Source organism: Rana temporaria, chromosome 6, assembly GCF_905171775.1.
Source record: "Rana temporaria chromosome 6, aRanTem1.1, whole genome shotgun sequence".
NCBI classification, from domain to species: Eukaryota; Metazoa; Chordata; class Amphibia; order Anura; family Ranidae; genus Rana; species Rana temporaria.
The window spans coordinates 207,714,011-207,735,359 of NC_053494.1; the positions used below are offsets into that span (position 1 = coordinate 207,714,011).

General features: G+C 46.1%; 1 protein-coding gene across 2 annotated transcripts in view; it reads right to left on the reverse strand.

Annotated features, from left to right (window-relative positions):
• The window catches only part of NHEJ1 (non-homologous end joining factor 1), a 175,297-nt gene that overhangs the window by 136,717 nt on the left and 17,231 nt on the right, over positions 1 to 21,349 (reverse strand). For both annotated transcript variants that reach the window (XM_040358173.1, XM_040358174.1), the window contains exon 5: positions 21,025 to 21,083. In XM_040358173.1, coding sequence (XP_040214107.1) covers positions 21,025 to 21,083 — 59 coding nt within the window. The remainder of the gene's footprint in view (positions 1 to 21,024; positions 21,084 to 21,349) is intronic.

A 21,349-nucleotide genomic window follows, 5' to 3' on the forward strand; every position in this document is an offset into this window, starting at 1 on the left:
CAAGCGTGCATATTTTAACAGGCTCCTTTAACTAATAAAATTTATATGCGTTTATATACATGCAGACATATATACATGCTAACTTTTTATTAACAGTTTGTGCAGTAGCGCGGGCGGCGTGCCAGGACTTTTTTTTTTTTTTTTTCCTCCTTTTGCTCCTCGAGAACAAATTTTAAAGCCGTTCCAAAGCCAAAAACATCACTTAAGCGGCTATTAGCGTTTACCTCTCAGCCTCAACACACACGCTAAATATGGAATTGCGGCTATTTTAATGGTTTCTCTGGTTGACATGAATGGCCGAGTCTCTGTACATACACACAAATAAATAGAGAGACACGGTTATATTTAGGGCTGAAGAAAATATTGATTAAAGGCTAAACAGATTATCGGCGACCATATTAAGGTGGTTACACATGGATGAAATTTACACGAGCAAAATAGGAGATAAAAGGAGCTTTCATTCACGGGACGACGTTTGAAGATTCTGAGGCCCTTTAAGGCACCGATTCCAATCAACCTTTTGGCTGAAAAGGAACCGGCCACAACTGAGCTTATGCTAAAATTTAAGTTTTGGATCATTATAAATCTAAAGGCTTTTCCTAAAGGGGAGGTCCAGCCCAGATCTGAAGCTGGCCATAGATTGGAAGAATTTTCAAAACAAAATTCATAGGAAAAGAACATTCTAAGAAAGCTCATTCATTTTTACTATTTAGGGTTGGAGATCGCGCTGGATCTAAAGATGGCCATAGAAGGGATGAATTTTCAAAAAAAAATTCTTAGGAAAAGAACATTCTAAGAAAACTCATTCATTTTTACTATTTAGGGTTGGAGATCGCGCTGGACTGACTCAATCAGTTTAGGTCAATGTGTAGGTAATGGGTTGGAAGAGTTCTCTTCCGATGATATTTGCCCAACTTAACCGTAAGGAGGCATTAACCTCATTTTGGGGGCTTGGGCTGCTACCTCTGGGTACATCCTTTAGGTTATTTCCGCATAGGAGATAAAAAGGAGCTTTCATTCACGTGACGACGTTTGAAGATTCTGAGGCCCTTTAAGGCACCGATTCCAATCAACCTTTTGGCTGAAGGGGAACCGGCCACAACTGAGCTTATGCTAAAATTTAAGTATTGGATCATTATAAATCTAAAGGCTTTTCCTAAAGGGGAAGTCCAGCCTAGATCTGAAGCTGGCCATAGATGGGAAGAATTTTCAAAACAAAATTCATAGGAAAAGAACATTCTAAGAAAGCTCATTCATTTTTACTATTTAGGGTTGGAGATCGCGCTGGACTGACTCAATCAGTTTAGGTCAATGTGTAGGTAATGGGTTGGAAGAGTTCTCTTCCGATGATATTTGCCCAACTTAACGGGAAGGAGGCATTAACCTCATTTTGGGGGCTTGAGGTTATTTCCGCATAGGAGATAAAAGCTTTCATTCACGTGACGACGCTTAAAGATTCTGAGGCCCTTCAAGGCACCGATTCCAATCAACCTTTTGGCTGAAGGGGAACCGGCCACAACTGAGCTTATGCTAAAATTTCAGTCTTGGGTCATTATAAATCTGAAGGCTTTTCCTAAAGGGGAAGTCCAGCCTAGATTTGTAGCTGGCCATAGATGGGAAGAATTTTCAAAACAAAATTCTTAGGAAAAGAACATTCTAAGAAAGCTCATTCATTTTTACTATTTAGGGTTGGAGATCGCGCTGGATCTAAAGCTGACCATAGAAGGGATGAATTAAAAAAAAAAATTCTTAGGAAAAGAGCATTCTAAAGCCCCGTACACACGATCAGTCCATCCGATGAGAACGGTCTGATGGACCGTTTTCATCGGTTAACCGATGAAGCTGACTGATGGTCCGTCGCGCCTACACACCATCGGTTAAAAAACCGATCGTGTCAGAACGCGGTGACGTAAAACACAACGGCGTGCTGAAGAAAACCAAGTTCAATGCTTCCAAGCATGCGTCGACTTGATTCTGAGCATGCGTGGATTTTTAACAGATGGTTGTGCCTACTAACGATCGGTTTTGACCTATCAGTTCGGAATCCATCGGTTAAATTTAAAGCAAGTTGGCTTTTTTTTAACCGATGGTTAAATAACCTATGGGGCCCACACACGATCGGTTTTGACTGATGAAAACGGTCCATCAGACCGTTGTCCTCTGTTTAACCTATCGTGTGTACGAGGCCTAAGAAAGCTCATTCGTTTTTACTATTTAGGGTTGGAGATCGCACTGGACTGACTCAATCAGTTTAGGTCAATGTGTAGGTAATGGGTTGGAAGAGTTCTCTTCCGATGATATTTGCCCAACTTAAACTGAAGGAGGCATTAACCTCTTTTTGGGGGCTTGGGCTGCTACCTCTGGGTAGAGCCTTGAGGTTATTTCCGCATAGGAGATAAAAAGGAGCTTTCATTCACGGGACGACGCTTGAAGATTCTGAGGCCCTTTAAGGCACCGATTCCAATCAACCTTTTGGCTGAAAAGGAACCAGCCACAACTGAGCTTATGCTAAAATTTCAGTCTTGGGTCATTATAAATCTGAAGGCTTTTCCTAAAGGGGAAGTCCAGCCTAGATTTGTAGCTGGCCATAGATGGGAAGCATTTTCAAAAAAAAAATTCTTAGGAAAAGAACATTCTAAGAAAGCTCATAAATTTTTACTATTTAGGGTTGGAGATCGCGCTGGACTGACTCAATCAGTTTAGGTCAATGTGTAGGTAATGGGTTGGAAGAGTTCTCTACCGATGATATTTTCCCAACTTAACCGGAAGGTGGCGTTAATCCCTTTTTGGGGGCTTGGGCTGCTACCTCTGGGTACAGCCTTGAGGTTATTTTAGCATAGAAGAGAAAAAGAGCTTTAATAGGAAATAGGAGATAAAAGGAGCTTTCATTCACGGGATGACGTTTGAAGATTCCGAGGGCCTTTTAAGGCACTGATTCAATCAACCTTTTTGCTGAAGGGGAACCAGCCACAACTGAGCTTATGCTAAAATTTCAGGCTTGGATCACCTTCATCTGAAGGCTTTGCTAAAGGGGAAGTCCAGCCTACATGTGAAGATGGCCATAGATGGGAAGAATTTAAAAAAAATATCATTTGTAGGTCAATGGGTAGGTAATGGAGGGGATGGGTTGGAAGAGTTCTCTTCTGATGATATTTGCGCAACTTAACCGGAAGGTGGCGTTTAAACTCTTTTTTGGAGGCTTGGGCTGCTACCTCTGGGTACGGCCTTGAGTTAATTTCTGCATGTACTTGTAATGGTAGGTAAAAAGAGCACCCGATATCCAATGAAATGCGAGTTGGAAGGTTAGATAGTTACATAGTAGGTGAGGTTAAAAGAAGACACAAGCCCAACCTATGTAAACCTCAGGTGAATTTGTAATAGGTTTATTGAAAGATCACTTGCTGCTACTTTCCATAAACGATTACAAATTCACTTTCCAACGTGAATTTCATTGGCTATCGGGCGCAGTGATAAGAAAATTAGAAGTAGGATGGACATTTTTTGGCTTTTATTCGGAAAAGTCCATTCATTCCAAAATCAAATGTTCAAAGCAACTGATGGACACCAATAGGTGGTGCGGATCTAATAGGCAGCACTGATGAACAGGCACTGATGGGCATTAAAAGGAAACACTGACAAGCATCACTGATGGGCACCGATTGGCATCACTGATGGAGCTGCATTAAAAGCAGTGCCCTGATTATCTGTGCAGATCTCCTCTGTGAGGGATTACCACTGATAGCCTCTACTCTCCTCTCATGCGCACTGACAGGCATCACTGATGGGGCTGCACTGATTATCTGTGCAGATTTCCCCTGTGAGGAAATTCCATTGATCACCTCTCCTCACACGCTGTCAGCGTGAGGAGAGGAATGCTGATAACAGACATTTTCTTTGTTTACATGTGATCAGCTGGGTAAAGAGCCTTGTCATTGGCGCTTTACTGGGATCAGTGATAGGCTGTGTCACAGAGAGTGGGATAAGGACGTCCTGTGACGTCCTTTCCAGAACGAGAGTGCTCTCGTCCACCCGTCATTTGACAATACGGCCGGCGGGAAGTAGTTAAAGCGTAACTTTGCCCAAAAGGGGAAATTCCACTGGCCAATAGGAGGCCGTCTACTGGCTAAGGATCCACCCACTGCCTGCTGTCAGTTATAACCTCCTGTATTGAATTGCACTGTCTGCCCTAACATTGTAAGATGCTGTGCAAACTGTTGGCGCTATAGAAATCCTGTATAATAATAATAGCAACAACAACAGGAACGGACCTGATGGAAAACTATCTGAATCTGCATCAGGCTCGCCCCCCCCCCTCCCCCCCCCCCCGAGGTACAGAACTTTTTGGTGGGAAGAAAGTGCAGTTGCACTGAGGGCGGAGTGCTGTATGGACCAGAAGCATAGCTAGAACCTTCAGGGCCCTGGTGCAAGAAACCATGAGGGGCCCTGCTTTTCCATTGGTCCAAGGGCCCTTTTCTGCACCCCTGGTAGTTTCACCACTGGTATGGACGCTCCAGTCTGCAATTAAGAATAAACAACTTCGGTACAAAAGAGGAGCCTGTACAACTGTGCAAGCCTGAAGTGAAGGTCAGAGGTCAGCTTTAAGGCGGAGTTCCACCCAAAAATAGAACTTCCGCTGTTCAGAACGCTCCCCCCCTCCGGTGTCACATTTGGCACCTTTGAGGGGGTGCAGATAGGTGTTTAATACAGGTATTTGCTCCCACTTCCGGGCAGATAGTCGCTTTATCTGTGGGTATCTACGCTACTTCCGGCACCTCCTCCGTCCCCCCCACTGTCTTCTGCGAAAAACACAGGTCCCAGAAGACAGCAGGGACCACCCGGGTCGTGCAGAGCGACTCGCACATGCGCAGTAGGGAACCAGGAAGTGAAGCCGCAAAGGCTTCACTTCCCGATTCCCTTACCGAAGATGGCGGCGGCAGCATCCGAGAGCCGAGGGAGAGATCGGCTTCGGGTGCCGGCATCGCGGGCGACCTGGACAGGTAAATTTCCTTATTTTAAAAGTCAGCAGCTGCAGCATTTGTAGCTGCGGACTTTAAAAAAAAAAAAAAGATTTTTGGCGGATCTCCGCTTTAACCACTTCCCGCCCGGCCTATAGGCGATTTACGTCCGGGAAGTGGTTCTGAAATCCTGACAGGATGTTCCAGAACGTCCTGCAGGATTTCATGCCGGGCGCGCAGCGCGGCGATGCGTGGTGTCAGTCTGACACCCTGCATCTCCGATCTCGGTAAAGAGCCTCCGGCGTGATCAGCTGTGTCCAATGACGGCTGATCACGATGTAAACAGGAAGAGCCGTTGATGGCTCTTCCTCACTCGCGTCTGACAGACGCGAGTAGAGGAGAGCCGATCGGCGGCTCTCCTGACAGGGGGGGTTCGCGCTGATTGTTTATCAACGCAGCCCCCCCTCGGATCGCCACACTGGACCACCAGGGTGGGCAAAAAAATAAAAAATAAAAGTCTGAAAAAAAATAAAAAAAGCATTCAAAAAAATAAAAAAGATGCCAATCAGTGCCCACAAATGGGCACTGACTGGCAACCTGGGAAAATCAGTGCTGCCCCACAGTGTCCATCAGTGCCACCCCACAGTGCCCATCCATGCCCAGTGCCCATCTGTGCCACCCATAAGTATCCATCAGTGCCACCCATAAGTGCCGCCCATGAGTGCCCATCTGTGCCGCCTATGAGTGCCCAGTGCCGCCCATGAGTGCCCATCAGTGCTGCCTATGTGTGCCCATCAGTGGCGCCTATGAGTGCCGCATACCAGCGCCGCCAATCAGTGCCACCTCATCTGTGCCCGTTAGTACTACCTCATCGATGTCCATCAATGCCATCTCATCGGTGCCCATCAGTGCCGCCATATCAGTGCCCGTAATTGAAAGAGAAAAACGTATTTACAAAAAAATGTATAGAAAAAAATAAAAACGTAATTTTTTTTTCAAAATTTTCAGTCTTTTTTTTAGTTGTTGCGCAAATAAAAAATCGCAGAGGTGATCAAATACCACCAAAAGAAAGCTCTATTTGTGGGGAAAAAGGACGCCAATTTTGTTTGAGTACAGTGTAGCATGACCGCGCAATTGCCATTCAAAGTGCGACAGTGCTGAAAGCTGAAAATTGGCTTGGGCGGGAAGGTGCGTAAGTGCCCTGTATGGAAGTGGTTAAGGAACAGAGCTGGGTGCTTTTATCAAGCCCCCTAGTACGAGCAAAACCGATTACAACCTAGTAAATTCCCTCTTTGGGGGGGGGGGGGGCGGTTGCTGAAACCAGACATTGCTTGCCTCAAAAATCTCCTAACTACTGCCGTGACAAGGATCCATATGGACAAAGGCGACTTTTCCTTTTGCCCTCGAAGAAGCCAGAAATACTAAAACAAAGAGAAGTGGCCTTTGTGCGAAGCTTGAGAGTAAATTACAGCAGAAAGGTTACATTGTAGTATGCAGCCGCCCTGCCTAATATGCATTGGGTGACAGCCAGCTTGCTTGTGCGGTTAACAATATTGCGAGCCCTTAATGATCTCTCCTCAAAAGACAAACAATTAGACACAACGTCTCACGCCTATAAAAAGCATCAACACCGAGATAAAAGGAGGCCGGCACATTATTCACCAGAAGACCGGTCCGGCTACACGGCAAAGCCGAATTCACACGCTCTGAGATCCAAAACTTCCGTAAACATATGGACCGCGCTCCAAAAATAATAACTGCGCTCTAACTGCACCCGCCTGTCAGAAACAAGCCTACGCTCGGCCTCTTTAATGAACAGGTGACTTCGAGACGGAAGCATGAATTGCTTAGGTGTAATTGAAACCTTTTTGGCTGTTAATACTGGCGTGAGCTTCAAGATGATTTTGTTTTATTTGTTTACTATGAAAACAACGTTTTTCATTACGCTAAAGCCCACACGTATGAGAAGGAGCTGAGCACTAAAAGCAGCCGAGGAATTTGTAGACATCTGACGCACACGTATATGCCCAATGCCCCCAGGCTGCAGTCATTGTCCTAGGCTTCAAGACCAGTTCCTGGAAATATTGGTCTTTAGAAGTGTTCTGTAGAGGAATCAAAGGCAACGTTTTACAGGAGCCACCATGGAGGTACCCGAGCTTGCCTTGTGTAGCCCATTGTCCCACTTTGCCACCAAAGCCCCTCAGAAGTCCTACATAAATCTGGACTTTGTGAAGGTATTTGCATAGGGCTAGCCATGAACTCTACGCCTATCAGTGGTGGTCACCTTAAAAATGGAAGTTTGTCCAAAGCTTATTTGGTCATACTGCTCTTATGGGTCACAGAAGCGTACTTACTTTTACTCTCTTGTGACCACGAATCAGCCGTCAGCAGGCTAAAGACGCGTACACACGATCAGTCCATCCGATGAGAACGGTCTGAAGGACCGTTGTCATCGGTTAACCGATGAAGCTGACTGATGGTCCGTCGCGCCCACACACCATCGGTTAAATAACCGATCGTGTCAGAACGCGGTGACGTAAAACACAATGACGTGCTGAAAAAAAGTTCAATGCTTCCAAGCATGCGTCGACTTGATTCTGAGCATGCGTGTATTTTTAACCGATGGTTGTGCCTACCAACGATCGGTTTTGACCTACCGGTTAGGAATCCATCGGTTAAATTTAAAGCAAGTTGGCTTTTTTTTAACCAATGGTTAAATAACTTATGGGGCCCACACACGATCGGTTTTGACCGATGAAAACGGTCCAACAGACCGTTTTCCTCTGTTTAACCTATCGTGTGTACGAGGCCTAAAGCTTACTGTCAGACGATTTTACAGAGCCGCAACAAGCTCTGCAAGGATCTCAAACATGTTTTTGTGATCCACCCCAGCTGCCCAAGAAGCTGGCAACTTAAAGTTTAACTTGTAATGCTTAACTTGTAATACCAACGGCCACCACCAGATGGCGCCAGCTCACGTCTGGTGGTAACAACTTGTAATACCAACGGCTCACCACCAGATGGCGCAAGCTCACCTTCCAAGCCAAGTCGCCAGGACACTATTTCTAGTCGCCATGGCGACCGGGATTTGTCGAGCCCTGGATTACACTAAGGCTGTTATATACCGTATTTATCGGCGTATAACGCACACTTTTTCCCCCTTAAAATCAGGGGAAAATCGTGGGTGCGTGATATATGCCGATCCCCGCTGTCTCTGTGCGCCGCAGCCTAGAGTCAAGCCGAGCCTACTGCGCACTCGGCTAGGCTCGGCTCTGCCCGCCGCAGCCTAGAGCCAAGCCGAGTGTACTTCGCACTCAGCTAGGCTCGGCCACACTCGGCTCCGCCCTCAGCCATGCGAGAGGAGCCGAACACACAGGAAATCCGGCTCCTCTCGGCGCCAAATCCAAAAACAAACACCGCTGCAACCCCGGGCAAGGTGCGGATGGACCGGCAGACGGACACGCTGGACGGAGACCTGGATGGAGGCCGCAGACAGAAACCTCCAAAGCCGCAGACGGACACCCACAAGGCTGGACGGACCCCGCGCAAGGAAGCCGCAGACGGACACCCACAAGGCTGGACGGACCCCGCGCAAGGCCGCAGACGGACACCCACAAGGATGGACGGACCCCGCGCAAGGAAGCCGCAGACGGACACCCACAAGGCTGGACGGACCCCGCTCAAGGAAGCCGCAGACGGACACCCACAAGGCTGGACGGACCCCGCTCAAGGAAGCCGCAGACGGACACCCACAAGGCTGGACGGACCCCGCGCAAGGAAGCCGCAGACGGACACCCACAAGGCTGGACGGACCCCGCGCAAGGCCGCAGACGGACACCCACAAGGATGGACGGACCCCGCGCAAGGAAGCCACAGACGGACACCCACAAGGCTGGACGGACCCCGCGCAAGGCGGCAGACGGACACCCACAAGGCTGGACGGACCCCGCGCAAGGAAGCCGCAGACGGACACCCACAAGGCTGGACGGACCCCGCGCAAGGAAGCCGCAGATGGACACCCACAAGGCTGGACGAACCCCCCGCAAGGAAGCCGCAGACGGACACCCACAAGGCTGGACGGACCATGCGCAAGGCCGCAGACGGACACCCACAAGGCTGGACGGACCCCGCGCAAGGCCGCAGACGGACACCCACAAGGCTGGACGGACCCCGCACAAGGCCGCAGACCCCGCACAAGGCCGCCGATGGACGCAGGGCAAAAATGTATGTTTTCTTTTTTTTCCCTTAAACTACCTTTCTAAGCTTGGGGTGCGCGTTATACGCCGGCGCGCGGTATACCCCGATAAATACGGTAATTGTTTTCCTAAAAGAAGCATGTCCCTTAGCACAATGTCATGTACTATCTATCTATATCTGTAAGTTTATTTGCACTTTTGCAGTTTTGTGACATGCAAAGTGTGTCTTCATCCATCATATTATTTATTGAAATGTCACCTTGTAGACGTCTGACTCCTGTGGTCTCCGCGTCCTGCTTATGGGTCCCTCCTAGCGACAGCATGCAACGCACGTCATGTATTAAACACAAGAACACAGACAGACTCGTGTCTCTGGTAACATCTTCATACATCGCTACTGAAATGAGAGTATTCTGTGAAATGTAAGACGTTGGGTTCTTCACGGTCAAACGGCGCAAGAAGCGACGATTTTCAATAACCTATAGCAACCAATTAGAATTTGGAACGTATAGCCGCCGAACCGCAATAATATATAAACCAGTTTCCTCAACAATAAAGTGATGGAAATTTGTGCTCTCCCTCTGGGATGCAGCCAGCAAATACACGATGCCAAATGTTACGTACTGTGCAATCAGAAAAATCAAAAGAAAAGCCAGCGCTTCCCAAACTGCCAGAGTAGTAATTACTCAATAAACCTCTTCACAATCCAATCTAGCCTCTGTACTGTACAGATTTACTTGTGTGTAAATAGGATTTTTAAAGCACTCAAAATATACCCCAATATAAAATAATATACAGTAAAACCTTGGTTTGAGAGTAACTTGGTTTGAGAGCGCTTTGCAAGACAAGCAAACAATTGTAATAAATTTTGACTTGATATACAAGCGATGTCTTGATTTAAGAGTAGCGTCATGTCACAACTGAGTAGAAGAAAGAAGAGAGCAATATGGTTACATTTAACCACTTAATCACCGCCTCATAGCCAAATTACAGCTACAAAGCGGTTCCTTAACTCTGGGAGGACGTCCATGGACATCCTCCCCGAGAATCGTTCCTGCATGCCCGAGCGGGCGCGCACACGCGATCATCGGTGCTCGCCGGGTCCACGGGACCCGCAGCAACAAGGATCGCGGTAAAGGGCCAATGAAAGCGTCTCTTTACCACGTGATCGCGCCGTCCAATGACGGCTCGATCACAAATGTAAACAAACATTACACATGGGTCATTTTCAGGTCATCTCTCTCCTCACACCGATGCAGCGTGAGAGAAGAGGAGAGAGATAAGAGACAAACGTAAGTGCTTTCGAGTGCCAAGCAGTGCCCAATAGTGCCCCATTTGTCAGAACTCTGCCCCATCAGTGTCATCTGTGCCCCACCAGTGCCACCTATGCCCATCAGTGCCAATCAGTGCTCATCTGTGCCCCACCAGTGCCGCCTGTGCCCCACCAGTACCACCAGTGCCCCACCAGTGCCCTCTGTGCCCCACCAGTGCCGCCTGTGCCCCACCAGTGCCGCCTGTGCCCCACCAGTGCCCCACCAGTGCCACATCAGTGCCACATCAGTGCCGCCTGTCCCCACCAGTGCCACCTGTGCCCACCAAAGATATGTAGCAGTATACATTTTAGGCCAAATTTATGAAGAACAATTACTTTTTTGCAAAATGTTATAATAGAAATGAAGAAAAATTCATTTTTTTACAAAATTTTCGTTCTTTTTTCATTTATAGCGAAAAGGATAAAAACCGCAGAGGTGATCAAATACCACCAAAAGAAATCTCTATTTGTGAGAAAAAAAGGACCAAAATTTTATTTGGTTACAGTGTTGTATGACTGAGTTATTGTCATTCAAAATGTGAGAGCACCGAAAGCTGAAAATTGGTCTGGTTATTAAGTGGGTTTAAAGTGGAGGTTCACCCAAAAACTCAATTTTTAACATTAGATTGAGGCTCATTTTGTGAAGGGGAATCGGGTAGTTTTTTTTTAAATCGAAGCAGTACTTACCGTTTTAGAGAGAGATCTTCTCCGCCGCTTCCGGGTATGGGCTGCGGGACTGGGCGTTCCTATTTGATTGACAGGCTTCCGACGGTCGCATACATCGCCTCACGATTTTTCGAAAGTAGCCGAACGTCGGTGCGCAGGTGCCGTATAGAGCCGCACCAACCTTCGGCTTCTTTCGGCTACTCGTGACGTGATGTATGCGACCGTCGGAAGCCTGTTGGAAGCCTGTATCCTTTGAAAAAGGTCACGTGAACAGTGACGCAACACGTCAGAGAAAGAGCCGGGTGTCGTCACTGCTGGTCGTGGCCGAAACCGGAATTTCCTATGTGTATCACGTTGTTTGCTTGTATCTTCAACTGTAAGTTGCTACATTTTAGTGAACAGCCATCAAAGATTGAGGAGATGGTGGTCAAAAAAAGAAAGAAGAAAGTTGTCTACACAAGGGGACCAGAAAAAGGTAACCACAGTATCTATCAATTTAGTGGTTTATATTTTCATTACAGATTTTAGTTTCAATTTTTATTTTAGTTATTTTTCAATAGAGCCCAGGTTATTCTTACTTACGGTTACTTACGGTTTTCTTGATGATTAAAGCCGGCCATACATGGATCGAATCCGGAAGGGTCAGCTGAGATTCGATCCATCTATGCACAGGCTGATTGTACCCAAGTAGATCCATTGATCGATTTAGGTACAATCAGTCTTTCAAAAAAAATTACATGCGATTACTCTCAGCAGCTATAGCCACCAGCAGCAATCATTATGTTTCGCTGCCCGGGAAGTCTCCCTGCTGGCAGAACACAAAAGTGCTGCGGGAGACATTCCCCTCCCCGATCATCCACTGACTGTGTTGGAAGAAAATTAAATCATCTATGGTCTGCTTAACCTCTTGCCGACCAGCCGCCGCAGTTTTACGGCGGCAGGTCGGCTCCCCTGCGCGAGAGCACGTAATATAACGTCGGCTCTTGCGCAGGCCCCGACTACCGTGCGCGTGCCCGGCGGGCGCGGTCGCTCGTTACAGAGCGGGGACCGGGAGCTGTGTGTGTAAACAGTCCTGTCAGGGAGAGAAATGCTGATCTTCTGCTTATACAATGTATGAACAAAAGGTCAGTAATTTCCCCTAGTGAGGCCACCCCCCCTACAGTTAGAACACACCCAGGGAACACACTTAACCCCTTCCCCGCCCCCTAGTGTTAACCCCTTCACTGCCAGTGGCATTTTTATAGAAATCCAATGCATTTTTATAGTACTGATCGCTATAAAAATGCCAATGGTCCCAAAAATTTCTCAAAAGTGTCCGAAGTGTCCGCCATAATGTCACAGTACCGAAAAAAAAAAAACGCTGATCGCCGCCATTACTAGTAAAAAAAAATATTAATAAAAATGCCATAAAAATACCCCCTATTTTGTAAACGCTATAACTTTTGCGCAAACCAAAACGCTTATTGCCATTTTTTTTACGAAAAATAGGTAGAAGAATACGTATCGGCCTAAACTGAGGGAAATATTTTTTTTTATTTATATATATTTTTGGGGGATATTTATTACAGCAAAAAGTAAAAAATATTCATTCTTTTCAAAATTGTCGCTCTATTTTTGTTTATAGCGCAAAAACTAAAAACCGCAGAGGTGATCAAATACCACCAAAAGAAAGCTCTATTTGTGGGGGAAAAAAGGACGCCAATTTTGTTTGGGAGCCACGTCGCACGACCGCGCAATTGTCAGTTAAAGCGACGCAGTGCCGAATCGCAAAAAGTGCTCTGGTCTTTGATCAGCAATATGGTCCCGGGGGTTAAGTGGTTAAGAGATGGGGATTGACATGTTTTAGCAATTGTTCGTTTCTGATCCTAAACTGATCCCAGAGTATAAGTGTTCACCTATAAGATTCTCAGATCAGGACAGATGTAAATGGCCTTATTAGAATATCCGCATGTCTGGGGACAGGGCCTTGTTAGACTATAAACATGTCTGGATTCAATGCACTTGTTAGTGGCTCTATATACAATATAAAGGGTTGTATGATGCGCTGATGCTATCGCTAAGCAATAAATAAATAAACAAATCATTAACATAAATTAGTTCTCATAGGACCCTAAACAATCCCTTATAATTACAATGCTGCCAAATGCATGCGCCCGCCACAAGCCTGACTGTGGGAATGCGCGGGCAGGAGACAAGTATCAGCAGCAATATGTGTTTATATACACGCCCAGTACAAGCACAGACTGACATCATACTGTCACACGCCAAGCTCTTCTGTATCATCTTCACTCATCAGCAGTAAAATATTCTATTGATGTCTCATTTACCTAATATACACTTACAGAGGACATTAGAAGTACACAAATGTTCAGAAATTTAAAGAGAGCGTACTGCAGATGGTATCTTAGGAAAGCATATACATGAACTGCATTTAGCGTTATAATTGAAGTGTTTATTTGTAACAGGCGTTTTTCGTCTGGTACCTGGAATTCGTTCCACGCTGGAACGCATTACAGCGACCACGCAATGACGTCATCGCCCGGCGCCGCGTGCATTCCACCGCGGAACGCTTGCAGTGTTTCCCTGTAGCGGAGATCCTCCAGTCCCATTATTAGTTTTGTTGCACTTCTTTGTACTGCAGGCATCACCCCGGTACCGTTCTTTAGAGCAGACGGTCGGCTTTATTGTAACAACCACCAATGTGGCTCAGCAGCCGCTTGGCTGTTATTACAATCAGTGGGAGGGGACATCCGCCCCCCTCCTGCCACTCGCCCGTGCTATCCTGTCCCACCGGGAGGCCCGAGCAACCAGCCGGCTTGTCTGCCGGCTGGCCGAAGACCCGAACAAAGCAGATTCTTCGTTTGGGCCTCGGATCTAGAAATCTGGAAGTGATGTCATGACATCACGCACTGCATCACAATGACATCACTTCCTGGATTACTGGCATCTTAAAAGGGGCCAGTTTTAAAAAATAGAAAGCATTCAAAAATGCTGTGAAATATGAGAAGCAGGTGGTGGCGCCAACCTTAAGTGTAGATTAAATGTCAAAAAATAATGAATGTTGTATGGGTGGTATAATAAAGCCAAAACAAAAACAAAAAACAACAAAATTGTTGCGTGGTGATCCAAATAACAAACTGTTCAAAAAACTATTCAAGAAACAAGAAACTCAAAAAGTGTTCAAGTGCTGGAAAATCATTCCATCTCTGCTTCATGCAAAATTGAGTGATTCAATAAATATAAATATAAATATAAATATAAAAATAAAAATAAAAATATAAATATAGTGCAGTGTGCTTTCAACAGACAGTTTCCATACTGTCAGTAAAAGAGTCTTTATGCAAAAAATCCATGCAAAAATAAATAAATAAATAAAAATATTAAAAGTGCTGTGTGCTTCTTCCACGTGAGAGCAACGTAGGTATAAATCTTCTGTGCAAAAAAACGTGCTCGCTCCCTATGGTCCCGCACTCACCAGATACTTGAACCCCTACAGGGGTAACAGGCGTTCACAGTATAAATACTGACAAATCCCTGGATCTTCCCAGAATCTAAAATTCCACCGCTCAGAAGAGGAGGAGACAAATGGATTGCCCAATAGTGTGATATCGTTTTTAAAAAGGAACAATTTTTATTCACATTATACAGGGTACTCACAATTTGGTAGAAAGGTTAATACACATAACATAAAAACGTGCTGTAGCTTAGAGTAGCGTCTGCTCTACCGGTTTCGTCGATCTGACGTCATGATGGCGCTCCAGATGACGTCAGATCGACGAAACCGGTAGAGCAGACGCTACTCTAAGCTACAGCACGTTTTTATGTTATGTGTATTAACCTTTCTACCAAATTGTGAGTACCCTGTATAATGTGAATAAAAATTGTTCCTTTTTAAAAACGATATCACACTATTGGGCAATCCATTTGTCTCCTCCTCTTCTGAGCGGTGGAATTTTAGATTCTGGGAAGATCCAGGGATTTGTCAGTATTTATACTGTGAACGCCTGTTACCCCTGTAGGGGTTCAAGTATCTGGTGAGTGCGGGACCATAGGGAGCGAGCACGTTTTTTTGCACAGAAGATTTATACCTACGTTGCTCTCACGTGGAAGAAGCACACAGCACTTTTAATATTTTTATTTATTTATTTATTTGTGCATGGATTTTTTGCATAAAGACTCTTTTACTGACAGTATGGAAACTGTCTGTTGAAAGCACACTGCACTATATTTATATTTTTATTTTTATTTTTATATTTATATTTATATTTATATTTATTGAATCACTCAATTTTGCATGAAGCAGAGATGGAATGATTTTCCAGCACTTGAACACTTTTTGAGTTTCTTGTTTCTTGAATAGTTTTTTGAACAGTTTGTTATTTGGATCACCACGCAACAATTTTGTTGTTTTTTGTTTTTGTTTTGGCTTTATTATACCACCCATACAACATTCATTATTTTTTGACATTTAATCTACACTTAAGGTTGGCGCCACCACCTGCTTCTCATATTTCACACTTTTTCTCCATTCTGTGGGGATTTTTCTGCAGGGGCAGCCCCTCACACTTATTATATTATATACCTTATTTTTAAATATTCTGTAGCGCAGATTCACATTTTTCCTTTTCCATTCAAAAATGCTGATCTTGACGTTTTGAATACTTTCAAGTGCACAGGGGGGGGGTTTGGTGTCTTATAGATCCCTGATCACTGCCTATTACTGACACCCTGCATCTCCGATCTCGGTAAAGAGCCTCTGTCGGAGGCTCTTTACCACGTGATCAGCCGTGTCCAATCATGGCTGATCACGATGTAAACAGGAAGAGACGTTGATCGGCTCTTCCTCACTCGTGTCTGACAGACGCGAGTAGAGGAGAGCCGATCGGCGGCCCTCCTGACAGGGGGGGGTTCGCGCTGATTTTTTATCAGCGCAGCCCCCCCTCGGATGCCCACACCGAACCACCAGGGAAGCCGCCAGGACCCAAAAAAACAACAATAAAGCAATAATAGGCAACAATAAAAAAACAATAAAAAAATGAGCACAATAGATGCCAATCAGTACCCACAAATGGGCACTGACTGGCAACATGGGCACTGACTGAAGTGATGCCCAGCAATGACAACCCTTAGTGTCCATCAGTGCCACCCCTCAGGGTCCATCAGTGCCACCTCTCAGTGCCCACCTATAAGTGCCCATCAGTGCCACCCATAAGTGCCGCCCATGAGTGCCTCCTATGAGTGGCCATCAGTGCCGCCTATGAGTGCCCATCAGTGCCGCCTATGAGTGCCCATCAGTGCCACATACCAGCGCCGCCTATGAGTGCCCATCAGTGCCGCATACTAGCGCCGCCTATGAGTGCTCATCAGTGCCACCTCATCAGTGCCCATCAGTGCCACCTCATCGGTGCCGCCATATCAGTGCCCGTAATTGAAGAAGAAAACTTATTTATTTACAAAAAATATTAACAGAAAAAAATAAAAATAATTTTTTTTTCGACATTTTCAGTCTTTTTTTAGTTGTTGCGCAAAAAATAAAAATCACAGAGATGATCAAATACCACCAAAAGAAATCTCTATTTGTGGGAACAAATATATAAAATAATTAATTGTTTAGGTACAGTGTAGCATGACTGCGCAATTGTCATTCAAAGTGCGACAGCGCCGAAAGCTGAAAATTGGCTTGGGCAGGAAGTTGCGTAAGTGCCCGGTATGGAAGTGGTTAAAAAGGACAGTGTAACATTTTTTTATTAAAATTCACAGAATACTGGCACAGAATAATTGGCCATCGGCCTGAGAGGTGGCGGAAATATCGGTATCTTACAAAGGATATCGGTCAATCCCTACTAGAAACGTATCTTTTATTTTAGATACAAAGATGGCTGAGGGCTTGTTTTAAAGTCCTTTAACTGCTTATTCAGAAGGTGGAAATGCTTGATGAGGGCACAGGTTCACTTCCGGACATCATTCATTTGCTCTAGAGATAACCTTGTACCCCCTTCAGTTTGTTTTTGTAAGACTGTAGTGATTGCAGTCTGCCACATGGTGGCGAAAGAGCACCTTCTGGCACATTTCTAGATCACTTTCTCTAATTCTCTACAAGACGTCCAATCGGCTGCAAAATCTGAATATTTTATTAAACGGCAACTAAAATAAATTAAATATAATCTAATAATATTTTTACCCAATTTTTTTGCAGCGGGAAATCAGCTAATAATCAATGCAGCGTATGACACCCTGAACAAGTTAGTCTGTGCCCAACCATTCCATGCACTGCATCACACCAACTGATAAGAGAGCTTACAATTAGAGGTGCACCGAAATGAAAATTTCAGAACCGAAATGAAACCGAAATAAAAAAAAATGTCAGGCTGAAACCGAAAATGGAGTTTGTACTGTGGGCGGCAGGGGAGGGCTGGTCAAGAGGCCCATTGAACCACCGAATCAGCTCACCATTCATGCCCACCTGGTTTTTCAATGCAGTCTCACCAGTGCCCATCCAATGCAGCCTCACCAGTGCCCATCCAATGCAGCCTCACCAGTGTGTATAGATGCAGCCTCACCAATGTCCATCAATGCAGCCTCACCAGTGTGTATAGATGCAGCCTCACCAATGTCCATCAATGCAGCCTCACCAGTGTGTATAAATACAGCCTCACCAGTGTCCATAAATGCAGCCTGACCAGTGCTGATCAATGCAGCCTCACCAGTGGCCATAAATGCAGCTTCACCGTGCCCATCATTGCAGCCTCACCGTGCCCATCATTGCAGCCTCACCGTGCCCTCATTGCAGCCTCACCGTGCCCTCATTGCAGCCTCACCGTGCCCTCATTGCAGCCTCACCGTGCCCTCATTGCAGCCTCACCGTGCCCTCATTGCAGCCTCACCGTGCCCTCATTGCAGCCTCACCGTGCCCTCATTGCAGCCTCACCGTGCCCTCATTGCAGCCTCACCGTGCCCTCATTGCAGCCTCACCGTGCCCTCATTGCAGCCTCACCGTGCCCTCATTGCAGCCTCACCGTGCCCTCATTGCCGCCTCACCGTGCCCTCATTGCCGCCTCACCGTGCCCTCATTGCCGCCTCACCGTGCACATCATTGCAGCCATACTGTGACCATCATTGCCGCCTTACCGTACCCTCATTGCCGCCTTACTGTGCCCTTATTGTCGCATTACTGTACCCTTTTGCCATCTTACTATGCCCTTATTGCCACCTTACTGTGACCTCTTTCTGTGTCCTCATTGCAGCCTCACCATCATCATTGTAAATCACCATAATCACACTTACTTTGCCAGTCAGTGCGTTGACTACGCATCTCCCGCAGCTCTCACAGAGCTGTCTGAAATTTTCGGCCACGTTGTGACGGAAGTCCCGCCCTCCTCCTGGACCAGCTTGTGTGATAGACGCAGTGTTCCGTCTATCACACCAGCTGCTCTAGGAGGAGGAGCGTTTGGGTCATTATCAGCAAATTTTTAGTTATTTCGGCATTTCCCCAAAAAAGCTATTTTCGGGCGATATGTATCGGTCTCCGATATATTGGTGCAAATAGGTTGAGAAAAGGAGCCGATTGCATTGTGGTAGCTGACTTTTTTCCAGGTTTAGACATTGTCAGCTTTGACAACTGAGGAGGAGGTGTGGCTACACACAGAAGCGGGGTGTCTTTACCCCTTCAGTACCGGGCACTTATACATTTCCTGCCCAGACCCATTGTCCGCTTTCAGTGCCATCACATTTTGAATGACAATTGCGCAATCATGCAACGCTGTACCCAAACAAAAATATTCTTTCCCACAAATAGAGATTTCTTTTGGTGGTATTTGATCACCTCTGGGGTTTTTATTTTTTGCGCTACAAATAAAAAAATAAAAATAAAATAAGTAACTTTTCTCCTTCACTGCACTGATGAGGCAGTACTGATTGGTTGTGATGAAGGTGGCATTGACAAGGTGGCACTTATATGCTGCACTGATCGGCACTGATAGGTGGCACTGGAGGGCAAGTATAAACAGCACTGATGGGCGGCACTGAGGCCCCTTTCACACTGGGGCGGGAGGCGCGGTGGCGGTATAGCGCTGCTAAAAATAGTGGCGCTATACCGTCGGATTTGCCGCAGGATTCGGCTGCTAGTGGTGCGGTATTAACCCCCGCTAGCAGCCGATAAAGGGTTAATACCCTGCAGAGGCGCATTGCGGGCGGTATTGCCGCGGTTTCCCACTGTTTTAAATGGGAAGGAGCGGTATACACGCCGCTCCAAAGATGCTGCTGGCAGGAGATTTCTTTCTCTCCCGCCAGCGCATCGACTCAGTGTGAAAGCCTTCGGGCTTTCACATTGAGTATGCAGTGCAGGAGTTTTTCAGGCAGTATAGCAGCGCTATTTTTAGCACTGTACCGCCTGAAAAACTGCTCAGTGTGAAAGGGGTCTGATAGATGGCACCAATAGGCAGCACTGATCAGAGGCGCTGGCAGGCATCACTGATGGGCACAGAGTGCCAACCCTAATGGGTAATGATTGCCATCCCTGGTGGGCTCTAGTGGTCTTCCCTGCTGGCCAAGGGGGGACATCCTCAAAGGGGGCTGCACTGATAACCAATCAGTGCAGACCCCCCCGTCAGGAGAGCTGCCGATCGGCTCTCCTCTACTTGTGTCTGTCCTGTTTACACTGTGATCAGCTGTGATTGGACACAGCTGATCATGTGGTAAAGAGCCTCCTCGATCGGAGATGCAGTGTGTCAGACTAACACACCACACCACCGATCGCGGCTTATCTTGATGGACATCATATGACGCCCAGTCAGGATAATGAAACCACTTCCCAGCCATCATTTTGCTATATGGCGGGCAGGAAGTGGTTAAACTCCTATACAGTGAGGTAAGAAGACACACAGTAAACGATGCGGTTGATTTACTAAAACTGGAAAGTGTAAAATCTGGCGCAGCTGTGCATGGTAGCCAATCAGCTTTTAACTTCAACTTGTTCAGTCAAGCTTTAACAAAAAAAGACTGGAAGCCGATTGGTTTCTATGCGGAGCTACACCAGATGTTGCACTCCAGTTTTAGTAAATCTACCGCATTGGGTGCTTTAAAAATAAAAGTTTTCCGGGCCTACAGTATACTTCCTAATGCAAAACCTGAATAAAATCCAGTCATCACAGCAGTGATTCTTCCCTTATTAGACAGTTCAGCAAGTTTCCATGCGCCGTTCGTGAAAAAAGTCAATCACGTCGGGTCATGGTTATTTTACATAACACACGCCCCCCTGTTCCAAATTTTAATTAGGCGGGCTTACGCCGGCCGATTTACGCTACGCCGCCGCAACTTACGGAGCAAGTGCTTTGAGAATACAGCACTTGCCCGTCTAAGTTGCGGAGGCGTAACGTAAATCGAATACGTTACGCCCGCGCAAAGATACGCTGCTGTACGAGCATCTGGCCCCGTGTTTACATGTAAATAACTGTCATTCATGTAAAGAACGGGAGCATTCCTATGTAAATAGCTGAGGTTGGTGGCATTCATATGTAAAGGTGGCAATCATATGTATATCATGCCCCTCTGCAGTGAACAAATCATGTGCTGTAACCTCTAGCAACTAATCAGCGAGCCGTAATGTGTGCTGTAACCTCTAGCAACCAGTCAGTAAGTGGTAATGATATGCTGTAACCTCTAGCAACCAATTGCAATCACTGCCTGATCTGATACAGTAAAATTATTAAGTTGATATTTATTGTATGTCTCAGAGCCAAGATTTTTTTTTGCCTGGGGTCCAATCAACATTAAAGACGGCCCTGCCTGGTATAACAGCCCAGCACAGTCTCAATGCATCCAGTTTGAATGGACCCTAAAACAGTGGGCACCGATTGGGAATAACCGATCTGCTTGTATATATTCTGCAGTCTCTTACCTCTGCCAGAAAAGACTCTTGGAACGATCCCTCATCAAAAGATTCTGTTTTCAATCGGCCTGTAAGACAACCAGTATTCCTTTATTAATAAAAACAAGACTGGACTCAAAAATAGGTGAACAACAACAGCTCAATATCCAGTTCTTAAAAGCAGCTCTGCGCCAATCAGGGTGTCCCTGAAATGGTACAAACATATAAAGGATGGGAGCATCACACATTTATATTAAAGCGGAGTTCCACCTAAATATGGAACTTCTGCTTAACCCACTCCTCCCCCCTTTACATGCCACATTTGGCATGTAATTTTTTTTGGGGGGGGGGAGTG